The 19,034-nt window shown below is 40.8% G+C and overlaps 1 protein-coding gene and 1 long non-coding RNA gene across 3 annotated transcripts in view; one reads left to right on the top strand and one right to left on the bottom strand.

Moving 5' to 3' along the window:
* Positions 1–19,034, top strand: part of LOC136058856 (uncharacterized) — a 440,039-nt gene that overhangs the window by 43,893 nt on the left and 377,112 nt on the right. The gene's annotated exons all lie outside the window — the stretch shown is intronic.
* The window catches only part of OSBPL1A (oxysterol binding protein like 1A), a 70,908-nt gene that overhangs the window by 40,209 nt on the left and 11,665 nt on the right, over positions 1–19,034 (bottom strand). Inside the window, exons 6-15 of one of the 2 annotated variants that reach the window (XM_065752597.1) lie at positions 18,312–18,397; positions 16,155–16,299; positions 15,357–15,424; positions 15,225–15,269; positions 14,513–14,586; positions 14,367–14,430; positions 13,263–13,364; positions 11,678–11,803; positions 10,407–10,488; positions 8,283–8,389 (exon numbers count right to left, since the gene is read on the bottom strand). In XM_065752597.1, the coding sequence (XP_065608669.1) occupies positions 8,283–8,389; positions 10,407–10,488; positions 11,678–11,803; positions 13,263–13,364; positions 14,367–14,430; positions 14,513–14,586; positions 15,225–15,269; positions 15,357–15,424; positions 16,155–16,299; positions 18,312–18,397 (899 nt within the window). Of the gene's footprint in view, positions 1–4,909; positions 5,126–8,282; positions 8,390–10,406; positions 10,489–11,677; positions 11,804–13,262; positions 13,365–14,366; positions 14,431–14,512; positions 14,587–15,224; positions 15,270–15,356; positions 15,425–16,154; positions 16,300–18,311; positions 18,398–19,034 lie in introns of those variants that run through there. The other variant, XM_065752599.1, reaches the window with a different exon arrangement.

Here is a 19,034-nt window from a genome sequence, read left to right as displayed (position 1 = left end):
GTCAACACTTCCTCCCAACTTGGCGTCATTTGCAAACTTACAGAGGGTACACTCAATCTCCCCATCCAGATCATCAATGAAGATATTGAGCAGGGCCAGTTCCAATACAGATCCCTGGGGAACACCACTCATGATCAACTGCCAGCTGGATTTAACTCCATTTACCATCACTCTCTAGGCCCAGCCATCCAACCAGTTCTTTACTGAGCAAAGAGTATACCAGTCCAAGTCACTGGCTGCCAGCTTCTCTAGGAGAATATACTGTGGGAGGCAGCGTCAAAGGGTTTGTTGAAGTCTTGGTAGACTATGTCAACAGCCTTTTATTCTTTGCAGCTGAAGATCAGAAGTAACTGACTACATAACTGAAGTAGAGCAAAGAAGAGGGAAAGAGCAAATTTAGACTCAATTTCCTTGGTTCAAGAAAAGGCAAAATAACTGTACTTCAACAGCCTACTAGGTCATAAGGCAAGAGATCTTAGCTTTTACATTACTGACATTTAAGGAGACCAAATGAAATATACTACCACATGGCAAACCTAAGAGGATTTGACAACATCAGCATAAGCAACTCAAGAGAATGCTTCAAGAGAATGCTTTTATAACAACTTCACATTAAAAAGGAGAGTAATAAAGGTTAAATATAATCTCCTCCTCAAAAACATGTTGATTTCTAATATTCAAAGCAATAAGGGATTTTTTTTCCATATGTGGAAAAACAGTTTTTATTATTCTACGGAACTAGCTTTTATCAGTTTTACAAAGAAAAAGGCATTATTAAAACCTTAATTTCCAAGAAACAAAGGTCAAGATGGAGAATACATCTCCAGACAATTAGTAAACATGTGTGACTGTAGTCACCCAGTTTGGCATCCTAATATTTTATGCAGCTGAGACAAAAACAGACCACACAGATGGACTGCCACTGCAGTCAAGTATCTCTCACACTGGAGGACAAAACCCCAGTAATCAAAGTCAACAGATATGCTGCTACATGCAGAAGTTATATAATAAATCCTGGGTGTTTTTTGCTGCTTCATTTTCTCCTGAAACACTACCAGTCCTTAACTGTCAACACACTGGCTATCTGCGAGTCATCAAGTTTTAGCTCTCTGTTTCTCATCTGTTCTTCCAAAACACATCAGGTACACAATAAGCCAGAAAACAAAGAACAAGCTGATCAGCCTTACATGCCATTACGAAATCACAATGACAGTACAAGAGTAAGAATGTGCACCCTCCTCATTCCAGTTTGTTTTCCAAGCATGGTAAAGAGTAAAACAAACAATATCTTCATTGCAATATCGAGTGAGGACACACAAAATAAGTTTCCATTCTGTGTATTTCTTTTTGTTCCTATCAGCCTACACACAGACAAAAACACCACTTTCAAATAAATTCACAGAAACTATACAGTTGTCTTCTATTTAAAAATCTTGCTATATACAGTATCATTCCATTAAACATGATTGCTCCTTTTTCTCCTCTGCAGTCCCAGATTAGTCCCTTTTCTGTCTGTTTTTGAATTTTTGAAAAAATAAAAATAAATAAATCCGTAAATAATTTGTAGACAAGACCTCACAAGCAAACCCCAGATCTGGGGCTGCAGAAGTAGAGAGAAGAGGTTTAATTTCAAGCTAATTATGCTTTTACACCACACTTCCCCAGAGGCCCATGAACTCATTCCATGTTAGTTTACACAGGGCTGCTTAACAACCGCCAAGAAAAAAAAATTGCAAGCAAAGCTTTGAAAAAAAAAAAAAATAGTCCATGCTAGAGAGTGCAAGAACAGGGTAGCACGGCTTTGAGTTGGGTAATGTGGTAATGGAGAATGTCTTTGGACAAGTTTGAGACTGGTTCTCACACAAACTACTAATAGCATAGAAGTCAACAAGTTTCCCTGCCACTAAAAATTAGATAAGATTTGCCAAGAGATTATATTGAAATACACCATTGCCTTTAAAAAAACAAACCAAAAAACATTAACTTTTGAAGTCTACATTGTTCAAAAGGCTTCAAACTAAGAGGGGAAATTTAGGCTAGATGTTAGAGAGAAATTTTTCACCTAGAGGGCAGTGAGGTGCTGGCACAGCTGCCCAGAGAAGCTGTGGTGCCCCATCCCTGGAGGCACTGAAGGCCAGGTTGGATGAGGCCCCGGGCAGCTGAGCTCATGAGTGGCAGCCCTACCCACGGCACAGGATGTGACTGGGTGGCTTTAGGGTCCCTTCCAAACCATTCTGATTCCATGCTTAAGGAAACAACAACTAGGAGCCTGCTGCACTTCAAAGCCCAGTAGCTTGCATTTTTTGTCCTATTGTAACATCCAGGCATGCTGCTGTCAGCTGGGGCTGTCTGGTGCCCAGAAAGCTTCCATATAAGTGTTTGGTCACAGATACTACCACCTGCTTTAGAACTTATGTATCTTGTCAGTATATGTAGTATCCTCAAAAAAAAAAAAAAAAAAAAAAATTACTTATCTTCTCCCTGACTGAAGGCCGGGTATTTGTTACTTTGACAAGCTTCCATCTGGGCTGCTGCTCACTTCTCTTCCCGCACTGGTGACCTATTCAGTCTTGGCTGCTGTAGGAAAGTCTCTGAAATAAAGTTGCATTCTTGAATTCCCCTATCTCTTGGATACTTTGGACTGGCTAACCTCCTCTCTTTACATAACACTGACGAGGACACTGTCTTCACAGACCTTTAATTCACTTCCTATCTGCGAGGCTGCAGTACAGTACAGAAAATGCTTCCAGAGGAACAACATGATGCCATCTGCAAATATTTCACTATCAAGTTGCTCTGATTTGAATTTCTCATCTTTAGAGCTTCAGTACAGGCAAGACATACATATATAAAGTACCCAAAAATTAGCACAACAAGAATCAAGGCATGACTAGAACTACTGACGTTCAAGTAAGGAGAGAAACAATCTGCCAAATGACTTCTGTCAGCAGCTTTGTTCTCTTGTATTCCATGCCTACACACGCCATTCTGCAGCATATTACATCCCATGTCCTCCTGTTTCAGGGATAAATACAGTCAAGCCTTTATCTCAGCATTTGTTTTAGCATACAGAATCTTCCAATTAACTGGTTACTTTTGAACGAGACTCAGGCTTATTTAAATTAATTCATTCAGTGAGGCATCTCTAGTACACTGCTACTCACATGGAGGAAAAGAAACAGGGTCATGTCAGAGACATCCGCAACCAATAAAAATTTCCTTGCCACAGACACACCTCCAGTCTCTCAACACCAGACAGCCTTTGCCGTGCCTGGTGCAACCACCTACTGCCTGAAACTGCCCTCCTCCCTTCCCTGAGCTCCAAAGCTGAATAGTGTTTTGGCTGTTTGCAATACTGTCCACAGGCCTCATACCACACTAAGGTCACACCTTGACCTCAAGTACTTTCAGCAAGGGCTTCATAGCTCAAAGGACAGTGTAAGGACTCTGGTGTACTCCAGTGACTGAAAGAGAACGACAAAATATAGGGCTGCTGCCTGGACCTGAGCACAAGGCACTGATGTCATGACTTCAGGGGTTAAAGACTGACATGGTTAAGTATAGTATGGAAGCCAGACAAGACACAACCTCTATCCCCAGCCCTAACTTGGAATTCAGAACTGCCTTCTTTAATTCTGTAGCTTCAGCTGAGTCCCTCACCTCTCCCTCCCCAATGGCCCCTAAGACCCAACAGAGGTCAGCGCAGCCATGCAGGGCCAGGCAGGGCAGGAGAGCTGAGCGACCCCAGGGTTCCTTGCAGACATACTCCAGGTGCCCATATCAGACATTTTCCCCCCCAACTGCTAAGTGTACTGCTCCCTCACCTCCACCTGCACGAGATAAGAAGTCTCTTCTAAGCCACCTGGACGCAGCTTACAAGCACCTTCATTCACAACCCAGTAAGGCAGCCACACTTGCTAACAGTCGTGCTCATGCATGTCTCTCAGATCTCACAGCAGAGGCTTAAAGACAGCTATTTGTATCCTAAGGAGATGCACACCTTCATTCACAAAAACATGAACCAACATATCTCGCCCTTGGACATTCAGTTATGTTTCTAAGATATAAAAGAAACACGAAATAAACCGAGGCACTATGCTGAACTTCTAAAGCAAAATTAGCATTTGCTAGTTGAACAACATGAACTTCTGTATTTATTTGCAGAACATCAGTGATCCATGCAGCAGATAACATACTACACTGTGATAAAGGTAACTAACTTCAAGGACTATGACCTACAATTTTTTGACCTTAAAGTTCCTACGAAAATGACAAATTGACTTTGCTATGATGGATTCTATGTGAGTGCACAGCTCTTTTAAACTGGGAGAAGAACTTTTATTTCCTGAATCCTCAATCTCGTTGGCCATCAGACTGTAAACAAAGCCTCTTTTGCAAAAAAAAAAAAAAAGGAAAAAAAATAGCCAGAAAAAATACCACCTATAAACAAAGGAAGACCTCAGATGCTGACAGATTGCAAATGAAGGCGGCCGCTGTTTTGAGCTGTGAGACCCAGCAGCTGCTGCTCAGTATAACCCCTGATGGTAAAAGTGAAACTCACGGCACTTATCAGCACGCTTAATCTAGATCTGTTTAAAAGAAAACAAGAAATTGATTTTTTTTTTTTTGAAAGAAAAAAAAATAGTACCAAAAAATCCCTTCCCTTTCAGTTTCTGAGAGCTTCAGTGCATGGAACGCACAAACCGGGGTCAGGCTTTAAACTTACCCAAAAATAACAGCGTGTAACGGGCGATTCAAATCGTTAACCTTCAGTTAAACTTCTGCTACCGCTACACAAAGCTCCCGCGGAACATAACAGCGCTGGAAACGGGCTGCTTTTAGAACGAAACGCCGAGCTCTGCCAGTAGCAGCGCGGGGACAGCCCTGCTCCGAAGCAGCACTTACTAACCTTGTGCCAAAGTCACTGCAGAAGCGCTCCGAGTTACGCTCCGCCGCCACCAGCGCCTCACTGCGCTCCTCCCGCAGCCGCCCTGTAGTTCCCCCTCTCTTCTCCCGCTTTGATCTCTCGCCGAGCCGTCTCCGCGCCCATCCCCGCACGGCACCGCGGGGCTCCGCCGATGGCAGCAGGCGGCGGTCCGGCGCTCGCGACGCACCGCGGCAGCGCTCGGGGGACGGCAGCCGGAGCGCCCCGCCCCGCCCCGCCCTGCAGCAGCCTCCGGCCCTCACCTCGCCCCGCGTGTTAGCGCTGCGGGAACGAACCGAGGGAGCCCCTTCGGGCCGGCGGGACTCCGCGCCGCCTCCCCCCGGGCTCGGGCGGCACATCCCCCGCACGGGGCCCCTCCGCAGCGCTATTTCTGGCGCGCGGGCACCGTGCCACTCTCTGCCCGTGACGTCACGGCGGCCCCGCTGTGCGCGGCGGTGACGTCACGCCCGTTCCGGCCCCGCGCCTCTTGGTGCTCTATCAGCAGCGTATTTGCTTATCGGATGATTAGCCTGTTGTTGACACACCTTAACGATGGGGATCGTCCTAAGCAAAGGGGTTGTGTTGGTTACACCCCTGCTGAAGGGAGCAGCCTCTCAGCACCGGTGGAGCGACAGCTCCTGGCATGCCAGCAATCCCAGAGAGAGACACAAGAATTCTCCTTAAAGGGGCAAGATAAAGGGTGCAAAGCCTGCAACCACGTTTGCTCCAGAGACAGGTTCCATGCCCACTAACACATCTCCCTCAGTGCCACATGCACACAGTTCCTCCGGGAACCATCACCTCCCTGGGCAACCTGTTCCAATACCTCACCACTCTTCTGAAGAAGAAATTTCTGCTAATATCCAATTTGAACCTCCCCCGGTACAACTTGAGGCCATTCCCATTCATTCTATCGCTACTTATGTGGGAGAAGACCCCCCCACACACACCTTGCCACAACCTCCTTTCAAGCAGTTGTAGAGTGATAAGGTCTCCCCTGAGACTCCTCCAGGTTGAACAATCCCAGCTCCCTCATCTGCTCCCATCAGACCTGTGCTCCTTCACAGCTTCACTGCCCTTTTCTGGGCACACTCCAGAGCCTCAGTGTCTTTCTTGTACCAAGGGTACACCATACTTGAGACACAACCCCATACAAGCCAAATACAAAATGATGATCACCTCCTTGCTCCTGCTGGCAACTCTATTTCAGATACAAGCCAGGATGCCACTGGCCTTTTTGGCCACCTGTGCACACTGCTGGTTCATGTTCAGCTGAGTGTACACTCCCAGATCCATTTTTTCCCCACAGAGCTTTTCAGACACTCTGCCCCAGGCCTGTAGTGATGCTTGGGGTAGCTGTGAACGAAGTGCAGGACTCAACACTTGGTCTTGCTGAACTTCACCCAATTGGCCTCAGACTAGTGACCCAGCCTGGCCAGATCCCTCTGTAGGGTGTGCCTACCCCTGGGCAGATCAACACTTCATCCCAGCTTGTTTTCACCTGCAAACTTACAGAGGGTACATTCAATCCCCTCATCCAGATCATCAACAAAGATACTGAACAGGGCCAGTCCCAATACATACACCTGGGGAACACCACTCATGACCAGTTAGCAGCTGGATTTAACTCCATTCATTGCCATAAGACAACCCAGCCAACCAAAGGGCCCCAAACAACAGGGCAGGCACAAAAGAAGCTTTCCAACTGCTATAGCTGCCCTTCTTAAATCTGGCTGGGCAGCTTCACATTAACAATCAGTGCTTGCTAGAGCACAGCATGCCCAGCAGCTGTTCATAGTCACAACACCCTCTACTGACATCATGGTCAGAAGTGTTCTTATATTACAGTCTGATACTTCAGCAGAGAAATGCTTCACTATTCTATATACTTGAAGAAATTACTATAGCATTTACAAGCAGTCATTTGCTAAGTCAAGAACACAAAATAATCCCTTTTGCAATGCCAACAGAACTGCAGACAAGAAATCAACACTGAATAGCAAATAGCAGGAGATAAAGGAATAAAAGGAAAAAAAATTAAGCTATAGATTTAAGAACAATAATGCTCAGGGAACATAATTTTTGGAGAGTTTCAAAGCCTTAGGGAGAGATTGCTGCTGTAATTCCAATTTCTTATGAGTTGATAGAGTCTTTGAAGTCCTGGATTCTATTCTGAAATTCCAACAGCTGAAAGTTTAAAAATACTGAGACACAGAGCTCTTCACATCTTTTTGAATCGCCAACTATGGTGGAAATCCAAGCTCACACCTCAGCCTGTCTCCCTGTGCCCAAATCCTGTGCTCCCGGGCCGAAACAAGGCCTCCACCACTTACAGAGACTGCTCAAGTTCAAGTAAGGTGAAACTACATTTCACCATATGTTTTGCCACACTCACTCTGAAAACCTATTTTAGTCTTGCCTGAAGCGAGATGCCAACACAATTAAGGAATACTAGCTAACACTACACCCACCATTGTAACAATTCCCCCTCATCCACAAATGGAACTAGCAACTTCAGGATTAGATTTTCTTAAAGAAAAAAAAATATATCTATATGTGTATAAAAGCAATGCTTGTTCCGTTTTGCTAGAGATTGATTCAAGCAAGTCTAGAAGACTCGTGACTGGGGACAAAAAGGCTTGGAAAGGAATGAAAAAAAAACAACCAACCTTAAAGCAGTTTGCTGTTAAATGACTAGAAGGCCAACAGCAACCACCCAACTCTACTGTGACACACAGCTGACTACAAGTGCCAAAAAAAGAAGCATTACCTTTACTGCAATACAGCAAGACAAATTTATTCCAATACTGTGGTGTATTCTAGAGTGGTGAAAACACCAAATCTCTCACCTCAGGATTTCATCAGTGTACCACACATTCCCAAACTGAAGCATTTGTTTAACACCATACAAGGTATTTGTCACTGGAAAAGCCAGAAGTTCAACAGATAGCATTTGCACACCCACTAAGCACATGGTCTGAACAACAAATTCAGAAGCAATACTGTTCAGCACTCCAGTTAGCCAGCACACATAAAAAAAGATTTTTCTCAATATTTTAACCTTTGAATTAGCAAGGCAACTGCTTTCTTGAATTCAAGCACTCAGTTTGAACATTATAAACAGCTATCTGCAAGCCAAATCTGGGCTTCTTCTTTACGCTCAATACTAAGATATCCCTTTGTAGACAAACTTAGCTATTAGAATATTGAGGTTTTTATTAGACACTCAGCATGAGAAAGGATAGCTTGCCTATAAAATTAGGTTTACTTATTTTTTAAACTATTTTAAGAAGGTAGATAGCAAAATGTACTAAGCTATTCAGACCCTTTACAAACCCCCACAAGCACAAATACATACCCCTTCTTGCTTTGTGAATAGATTGAGGCAGTCAGCCAGGGCCTCACAGGTTTCCTGGGATACTTCAGAGACCACATCAACTTTCTGCAGGAGGGGAGAAGATATTCCTGAAAGCATCAAAGAATTAGTAGCTTTAATGGAGCATTATGAATTTCTTTTCTAGGTCCCTTTTAACTATTTATTTTCCTAAATAACACAGACATAACAGGCATATTCTACAGGAAGGCAAAGTTAGTTCTCCATGAGGAAAAAACAGGCAAAAGTAGCACTGAGTGAATATAAGGTATTTCTTTTGCAACCTGTACACAGTATTGGTGTAAGTAGCAAAATAATGGATCAAGTTTCTCTTTCAGTATGACCTGGAAAGCTGAGGTGGCAAACTAAGGCAGCAAGGCACTGGTGGATGGTCTAGCAACTATCTCCTTTTAATCTTTCTCTAGATTTAAGAGCTTCAGAGTTGCCAGGAACCAGAATTCAAACACAAAGGACACTAAACATCGGCAATACATGACTGCAGCCCAGAGGGCCAACTGTATCCTGGGCTGCATCAAAGGAAGTACAGCTAGCAGGCCAAGGGAGGTGGTTCTCCGCTCTTGTGAGACCTCACATGGAATATTGCATTCAGCTCTGCAGCTCCCAACATAAGAAGGATGTGGACTTGTTAAGTGGGTCCAGTGGAAGGCCATAAAGATGACTGGAATACTGGCACGCCTTTTCTATGAAGGAAGAAGAGAGCTGGGATTGTGTAGCCTAGAGAAGAGAAGGCTCTGGGAAGGCCTTATAATGGCCTTCCAATACTTACTTAAAGGGAGCCTACAAGAATTATGAGGAGAGAATTTCATTAGGGAGCATAGTGACAAGATGAGGGCTAACAGCTCTGAACTATAAGAGGATAAATTTAGGTTAAATGTTAGGAGGAAATTCTTTATTCAGAGGGTGGTTAGGAGCTGGAACAGGTCACCCAAAGAAGCTGTGCCTCACCCCTGAAGGTGTTCAAGGCCAGGTTGGATGGGGCCCCAGACAGTCTGATCAGTAGGCAGCAATCCTAACCACATCAGGGGGCTGGAACCAGATGCTCTTTAAGGTTCTTTCCAACCCAAAGCATTCTGTGATTCTATGATAGTTGTCTTGTATTAAGAGTTACATAGTCTCCCCAATAAAAGATTCATATGTTTTATAAAACTTTAATTTTCTTTGTGAAGTAAAAGCTCAGTGTATTCAGTAAGAGCAAGACAGGTTAACATCACACCCAGTAACCGTTCCAACTCCTTTTGAGGCAGAACAGGGATGGAATAAGAAAATTTTTCCCTCACAGAACTTCTACTCTATTATGGTCTATGGATTTGTACAGATAAACAAGTTGCTCTGTAGTTTGTGCTTCATAAATTTTAGTCACCATGTGTAATTAAGACTGAGTTACGAAGAAGCAACAGTTAAATATTCTTAATGGATACCTCTGTGTGTTTAATACATGAGCAACTTCTGTACACATTCAAGGCATTCTAATCTTTAACAGCTTAACCTGCTATTTTCAGTCACTTATAGTGTGAAAGTCCCAGGTAGATGTCATTTTAAGGTTTATTATTTAAAAGGAAGCCTGAGAACTTCAAAGCTGGCAAGAAACTTATGGCAGAGGTCTGTGGAATACATCCCATCACACCATGCCTCCATTTCCCTGTATAGTGTTTTAATTTCATTTCACATCCTGTTTATTATGTCCCAGCTTCCACTGTGCTTCTACTCACTTAAACACAAATTCTTTGAGGGGAAAGCTACATGAAGAAAGCAAGCTGTTTGTACCTTTCAGGGGAATCTTACACTCTGCAATAAACTTCAAACTATGTTTATAAAAGTAGCCATTATATCTAAGGATAATTTTATTACATTTACAGACCCAAGTAAATTTTGTTCCAAATCAACACCATTATTTGATTCTCCAGATCTGAATTCTTAGTGACTTGCAGTTATAATCATATTACTTCATTTGAATCTGTTTAACTGAGGAAAACAGTCAAATTTTTAGGAGCTTGAATACATAATTTCAGTGAAATTAAAACATGTGCTCCTTAGAAGAAAAAACAAGTTGCTTAGTAACAAACTGGCTTTTATAAGAGCAAGTTTTACCTTTTGTAGCATCTAAAGATTTAACCATTGCAAGAAAGTCTGAAATCTCTTTACTGAGCCTTTGTTGGCATGCTTGTGCTTTCTGAAAGAGAATGGACAGCAATTTCAGAGGTGTCTTGTTCTAAGGAAAGTATAAATATATTCTCTTAAGTACACTGAAATTTTTAAACTAGAAAAGCATTAAATATTAACAAAGATTCCCAATGACAGACTGCTAAGTTAAAACTGAAAGTTACTTGAAGTACAATAAACGACAAAAGCAATCAGAAGACTTATGCACATTGTACTATAACCAGCTTTTGTTTTAATTAGCATAACAAACCAAACCTAGAGGTTACTACCTGTGTTCTGCTTTTCCAATTCTCCCCCCACCCACTTTCTCAATAAAAAGCTTGAAAACCCAGGAAAAGCCATTGCTTGCCCTTTGATCAGGAACACAAGAGTAAGCAAAACATAATTTAACTGGCATATGGCAAGTACAGAGATACACAGGAAACCATCCCAAGATCAAATCTCAAGCCTGCATGTGAACTTGCAAACGTCTAACTACTGATAACAACACCTTCTTCAGTGGGCTGCTGGAAACTACCAGTACCAGTTATCCTCTCATCTCCTGTCTGCCATGGAATGCTTTGAGTTCTTGCTGTTCCAAAAGGAAAGGTACAGGTCATTTGGTGCTCAGTCACATGAAGATGTTTTTTACATTGAAGTGTCAGAATTGTTGCCTTTTTCCCCTTAAAGGTTGGGGTTGTTTTGTTTTTTCTTTTAAGTATGTATATAGCAAAAAGCAAGAATCACAGCCTGGATACTAGAACAATGGAAGACAACTCACTTACACCAGAGGTCTGAAGAATCACTGTACAATGTACCTGATGTGACCTATGGTTTTAAATGCTTATTTTTAAACCATTTCACCGCATGTTTTTTAGTCACATACAGCTGAAGGTCAGCTTTGGTAACAGAGAAGCTGCAGGACAGGTTCAGTACGCAAGGCGCCCTCTCCTGGCTGAAAGTCTCAAACAACTCTCTACCTTGCGATAGCACTGGTGAAACTTGGAAAACCTTACTGTGCAGCTACAATAAACGTAACATTTTACACATACAGTCTAAATGGAAATATATGACAATAAGAAGCGCAGGAAACAAAGGCAACATTTTTGCACCCATGGGAAGAATGAATCAATGAATTTTGACCAAGAACATCCCTGCATGGAACAGTACTAGTCTACCACTGCCTAAATGCATGAGACAAGGAAGAATTCAATACATACTTTCAATGTTTCTTGCAGGTCTGTAACAGATACTGTATCATCTTCCTCATCATCACTACTCAGCTGCTCCTGTGTGCAGTAGTGAGTGCTATACGCAGAGTGGTCTTCAATTGCTTCTAGCCAGCTCTGATCAGAAAAACAAAGTTAAGAATATTTCAAAGGTCGCTCCTGGAAGGCAGCAGCATAAATGTAAAAAAAATAAAAAACCAATAAAAAACCCAAAATGTTCTGTTGATGTAACAAATGTATTCATTAGTAAAATGAGACAATAACAAGTTGAATAAAGACTATAAAAAGTTACAAATAATTCAAGATAAATTACAGCGTGGTCAGACTGCTACTAGGACTTAACTGATGATACAGAGTACAAGTGCCAACCACCTCCTAAGTCTATCCAAACTCACACAAACATGTTATGTAAACTAATAAAAGAATACAGAGAATGTATTTTGAACCTTCAGTTTTCTGTTCAGACAGCAAGGTCCCTGTGACAGTGTTATGCAGAAGGTGGCTGAGTAGCTTTATGCAAAACTTCAGGTGCTATCATAACTAAGAGGTAGAATCTTTTCCTGTTCATAGAATCACACAGTGACTGAAGTCAGAAAGGACCTCTGGAAGTTGCATGGTCCAAGCTCCCTGTTCAAGCAGGGTCACCTATAGCTGGCTGGCCCAGGACCACATTCAGGGAGCTTTTAAATATCTCCAAGTGTCAAGACTCCACAATCACTCCAAGCAATCAGTGCCAGTGCTCCATCATTCTCACTGTTTTATTTTTTTAACCATGTTCAGTTGTATTTCAGTTATTGCTTGTTGCTTCTTGTCTTGGCACTGAAAAGAACCTCTCTCTGTTCTCTGTGTACTTCAGGTATTTACACTGACAAGAGCCCTCTCCCCACTCAAGATTCTCCCAGGCTGAACAGTCCCAGCTCTCTCAGCTTCTCCCCACAGAAGAACTACTCCAGTCCCTTCAGTCATTGCAGTGGCCCTTCACTGGGCTCTCTCCAGTATATCCCTATGTCTCTCCAAGTGAGGAGCCCAGAACAGGGCACAGGATTCCAGATGCCTTCACCCTTCGCTAACTCCAGTTAGTACACCTATAGAAGTGCAGCAGTAACTTCACTACAAAAATCCCTAAGAACAAAAAGTTATTCCACTGTTTCAGGCCCACTTTTAAAATTTTTTTAATATTTTTTTAGTATCATTCATAAGGTCAGCTAGGAGACTGGCTAGAGTAGAATGTATCAAACTTCCTTTTACTTGGGATTAACAAACTATGACAGAAAGTGCAACATAAGAAAGTTACACTAGAAATCTACCACATGGAGAAGTCAGACTACCGGTATGGCACAATACAGGAATGAGGCTGGAAAACAATGCAGCACTAATTTTAAAGATTACAATCTGCCAACTTTTGCAGTGTAGTTCTTAGTCATGCTAAAATACTCTATATACTTATTCACATTACACAGTCCTGAAAATGAATACACTGAATCTGTCACTAATGCACCCATAGCTAGCTGTAATAATTTTATCATGAAAACAATTTGCATACATCTTCAAGCTTTTAATAAAGACTCATTATTACCTCTCTAGTATGAGATGGAAGGTTGTTTTTAGGGATCTTGAAACGATGAACTGTGTCATCAAAACACCTGACAGAAAAGAAGCAACTGTCTGTAGATTTTACCTAAAGCAATGGAGAAGAGACAAAAATGGGTATAACAGATCAGTTAGAAAACTGAAAGAGAAAGCAAAGTTGAGGAATTAATGTAACTCAACGGTTTTTGCCTCAGTTTTGAGGCAAACTAGGTAGAGTTTTACAAAAAGCTTCAGAATAATTTTGCAGAGTATAAAAAGTGCAGAGACTTGCATTTCAGCTCATGAATGAAAAGACAGAGGTTCTTTACGTCAAGATATACTTGCCTAGTACCACTTGATTCAGCAATGGTGCAAAGCTATCAAAGTTAAGGAATTTGTAGGTATAGAAAGGCAAGAATCACTTTTTATACAATAAGAGTATATGTAACAGAGCATGCAGTGGCAGTTTATAGAACAAGGACATGTTAGCTCTAGACAAAGAAGCACTGAGATTATCCTAAGTGCATTCCTCTTGTGAACTTCATCCTTCTGTGCATTACACCTTTCCTTCCCTCTCAAACATTCCAGTGGTAAGAAGTTCTGAAATATTTCCTCCCAAGAAGTGGATTGTCATCCCAAAAGGGATGCCCACAAGCATATCTGAACTGAAGATGATTTGAAAAAAAATTCTTAAGAACTTAATAGTTCCTCAACTGAGGAAGAATTTAAGTTACACATGCAGTTTCAAATGGCTTGTGAGAGCTATGGGAGGAACTAGGTATTGCCATTCTCTATCACACGCTCCAAATCACTGCTGTACACAGCAATGCCTAAGAAGGCATACTATCAAGTCGTCTGACACTTTTTTAACTCCTCAGGACTTTGGGAAGAAGTGAAAGAGCTGAAAAGGCATTGTCTGTTTTGACAAGAATCAGTTTCCTGCAACAGCAAAAGCCTTTTTCTTAATAATTATTAAAAATAATAGACATGCTTAGCAACCTAACTGAAGTTTTCATTGTTTAAGTACAGAACACCACCACCACAGAAAAAATCCAAACAAAATAGCAACAACAAAAAAAGCAGGAGTTATAGGTCTTATTTCACTTCCTACCGTGCACACTGCTTGTGTTAGATGCTTGCATCCCTGGCGATGCTCATTATTTACTGCATCAGCTCTTCGAAAGAAAAAGATATTTAATAACATGAAGATGGGAATTATTTAAACTTACTTGTCAGAAATTCAAGCACAGAACTTACTGTCTTCGATACCAGGAAAGGACTCCATGCTCTAATACTATCCAGTAGAGTCTCCAACCAAAAAATCGTGAGCTCTAAAGAAACCCAAACACAGGAACAGGTAAGATTAACAGCTGAAGAGTTACTTAAAAGCAGTTAATGTTTTCCCCATGACTGACAATTTTATGCGCTACACATCACAGTGGTCACAACAATCTGAGAATACTTTACGTTTTATTTTTCTTTTTCAACAATATCTAAAGATTAAAATTTTTCTGAGCCTGCTATTCAGTAAGATCTGAAATACTAATTTATTTTTACATACTACAAGGATTGTTAATTACCATACAATTCTATTTTATAATATCAAATGAGAACAAAACATATTAAGATATTGAACTGCAAAATTTTACATGTCACAAGCTGTAGAACACAGTTGTAGTTTAAACAACAGTTCGTTATATTATATTTGTCTGTGAATATATAGGAAAAGGTACACAGAAGAGAACTTTAAAAAGTCTGCAAAGATTAAAAGTTAAGACTAAACTGCCATAAATATAGATACACTCAGCCAGTCCATTTATAATTTATTCAGTACACGGAAGTAAAAAGTTATATCATTTAACAAATGTATTATTGAAAGGCTCCCTCATTCAACAACTCTTACTTAAGCATAGAAAATGACACACTTGGATATCTTATAAGCTATTTTAGGAAAGGAAATAAGATATACCTTCCATAGGAGACCTTCATATCGTCTCAGTGGTTTGTTGATAACCTGCAGAGAAAATAAAGCTTATTTAGGAATAGCTCCAAACTGACAACCTCAGCAAGTGGCATTTTAAATGAGGATAAAAGTTCTTACCTTTCCAGTTTTACCTCCCAGAATTAGTTTCATTTCTGCACCTTGGGCTAGATCAAGGGGTGTCTGATCTGTTCAGTAACCAAGATGAGGCATGAAAATTTGATGCAAATAAACCTATGTGCAATCATCTTAAAATAACCACCCTGTGTATTCCCCTTTAGTCCCACAAACATTTAAGTTGGGGAGCATAAGCTCCTCGGGAGCAGAAGATTCAAAAGTACTCTGTACTTTAGTGCAATGAACTGCCCCACAGAGTTCTACTGGCCACAGAGGGGACTTCTCTTAGCCATTTGTTTGTTGTTAACGTTTCAGCCATGTACAACAGTTTTAAACATTCACAAATATCAAAATAAAGGCATCTTTAATCAGATGACAAAGTCTGAGTAACATCTGTGTAAAGACTTTCTGGACATGCTTTCATTAGAGGCACTTTTCTGAAGGGTCACTTTTTCTGGGCCTTGCCTTCTATCGTATCACTTTTATTACCACTGTCCCATTGTTTGATGTTCAGCATTACAAAAGCAAAAGCCAAGCATGAGTTTTTTCCATGATTAAGATAGACAACATGTAAACTTTATAGAAAAAGATGAGTTAGGAAAATAAAAGCTTGTATGGTAAGTATTTTGCTGCAGTTTGTAAGCATGCAATTTAGCCAGTGCTGGGCTTCCTGTACTAGTGATAGACGACTTGTAAGGCACTCTTATATTTTCTTCAAACATTAAGTGGTAACATACCTTACAGAAGCTGTTAAATGTCTGTCTACTCTTTACATTTTATATACTTTCACTTGATACTCACCGTTTTTATTTCTTATTTTAGGATCTGCTCCATTTTTCAGAAGTTTCAATGCACAGTGCTTGTGGGCACGGTACGCTGCACAGTGCAATGGTGTGTTCCCCATCTGATCCACACAGTTGATATCAGGTGGCTTCGGCTTGTTCAACTGTAAAAATAAAATAAAATAAATAAATAAATAAATAAACAGATAAAAAACAAAACAAAACAAAACAAAACAAAACAAAGAATAAAAGGAAGATGGGTTTGCAGATCAGTTTTCCTCCCTCTCCAGATGCCACCCTCATTCTTTTGGAAGTTATCTATTCCTAACAAGTACTTCAGCATTGGACTGGAAATGAAGCAGGCACGTAGTATGTTGTGAGAAGTACAAGGACTACAGCAATCAAGGAAAGCATTCAGCTATAGTAGGAAACCTCCTTAGTTTTCTACGTGCTATATCCTTCTCACCTCTACAGCTCTGCTCAGAAACTGTTACCCTGCTAAGCAGCACAGTGCCAGAGAGAATTCCTCTGGACTGCAGTTCAGCCACCTACATTGCTAGAATAGCCCTTTTAGATTTTTCACCTGAGCAAAGATTTCCTGCTATTAGTGGAATACTCCCAGGTACAGTCTGAAAGTCAGCACGAACCAGTGGTTAAGTCCAAAACGAGTTTGTGTAGCCACCCAGTTTCAGAGAATAAGAACTTCATATAGGAGAGTGGAAGGCCTGTCAGACACCGTGACAGAGCTGTTCTGGGCCACCTAAAAGTTCCTACTACGAGCAGTCTGTTATACAAACAGTTCTACTGCACTCTGAAGTCTAACTACTAGGGGAAATGGAGATTAGAGTAACTATGTAGCTGATAGGAAAAAAAAAGAAAAGAAAAAAAGAGTTTTATTTGGATATTAGGTAGATGCTTTGAGAAATGGTTCCTTTTCTCAAAGAAATAGGTCATTAAGCATGATGCTACTAACATCCCTAAAATACCACTATACGTAAACTCAAAAACTTAGCTATTTGATCTGCACACGCAATTGTAGTCAAACTTCCAAATCAAATGGACTGCCTTAATAACTTGCTTTTGAGCAGTCTAGGAGACTAGATTTACAAGCATGTGACAATTTTAGAGAAACTCTGTTTAAGCCTTCTACATCAGTCAAATGCTGTATTAGAGAAATTACTCCATAATAAATTGCTGTCACAGAAATTCTGTTAAGTTAGCACTGATTTTAACCACCTGAAATGTGCTTGAGAAATAGACCCACAAAATAGAAGCTGCTACAATGGTTACTTACAGTTTAACTAGAAAAGTCAGGAAAAGACAGCTTGTAAAAGTACAACCTCTTTAACATCAAGGTCTTATATACCTGAGTTCCTGAGCACATGTAGCACATTCTTTCAGAATCTCACATTCGTGCACTTTCCATAAAAATACACAGAACATTCAGACTGCTCTGATGTATTATCTTTTAAGACTAAAGACGCCAATCAGGTGGAAAGTATTTCACACTATACATCTTACTTCCAAGAGAACATCAGCACTCTCAAAATAACTTGATCTCAAGCACTGAGACACTGTTTCAAAATCCAAATTGATACGGTTCCTGGCAGACCTATAACTGATTCCCTTCAAACAGGAGTTTGACTAGATGCTTTGGAGAGGCACTTTCCAATCCCAGTTCTCTAATTCTTCTCCTCTAACCCTGCTATACCATGGAAGACTTACAGTACCATCAGTTTAAATAACTATGAGGGCACAGTATTGTACACATGAAGTTAAAGTGTTCCGCATCATGGAACTGTGTTGTGCACACGATTGTAAGCCTACTTCCAAGACTGAAAATAGGCCATACTGCAATGAAAACATATACTTGTAAAAGTTATTGTGGATTCCTTAATGCCACAAGCTTGTGTCAGGAGATCCAGAACCATTACTCTGGGATTTATGACTATATGCAGACTATATAGGAAACTAACATCAAAGACTTTGAAGGTTGCAAAACAATGGTTTTCAACAAAAAAGCCTCAACATCTTACCCATACAATACGGGGCAGAGCACTCACATTCTGAGATCACAGCATCTCAAAACGTAAGGCCAAATATTATGTTGTTTATACATTAGCATCATAGCTTCAACCACTTGACAATGAAGTATTAGAATAACTTGAAATCTTACCAAAGCAGACAGCTTCCCTGTTTCCCCATCTCTTGCTGCCCCTAAGAGTTCTTCTTCCAGTTTCCTTTCTTGGGTCCTTTCAACTGCTGTTAAAAAAAACCCCAAAAAACAACATAGCATAAAATGTTACCTAAATAAAACCCTACAGCTTCAAAGCCTTGAGAAGGAAGAAAGAAGCATTTCTAGTATTATTTATTTGGGATAGATAAAAGAGGAATAATTACCCAGAAAAGCCAGAGTCAGAGCAAGAATCTGATGTCAAAAATCGTGATAGCTGAAAAGATGTGCAAATGCATTTACAAACACACACATATTTTCATTATTTTTATACACTTAAGAGTCCAACTCCACCCTCTAGTAAAAGAGGAAACAGGAAAACAACATGCCAGCCCTGTCAGATCCTCCTTGTGCTCCTCTCAGTTTCTCTTCAATTCCTCTCCTTAGTCAGAAGTTTTATTCTTCTCTAACCATCCAGCAGATCAGCCCTGGAAAGGACTGTTAATCGTGCATTTGAATAGGAAATCAGAAGAGGTCACTTTTTACCTACACTATCTGTTGCATAGGACATAGCCCTTCAACAGTATTTAGGAGCAGTGCAAAGTAATACCAGGAGGCAGCAGATCTTCAGCTCCCCAAAACTATAGTGAGCCTGTGCAAGTAATTGGACATTATTTCCCTCACTTTCAACACCTGGAAAATTGTAGAAGAAATGGGAGGAAAACT

This window comes from Cyrtonyx montezumae, unplaced genomic scaffold, assembly GCF_038088225.1.
Source record: "Cyrtonyx montezumae isolate F1298 unplaced genomic scaffold, pur_monq_1.0 scaffold_8, whole genome shotgun sequence".
Lineage (NCBI taxonomy): Eukaryota > Metazoa > Chordata > Aves > Galliformes > Odontophoridae > Cyrtonyx > Cyrtonyx montezumae.
The sequence above is the reverse complement of the archived record's forward strand: the minus strand, read 5'-3'. Positions and strand labels throughout refer to the sequence as shown.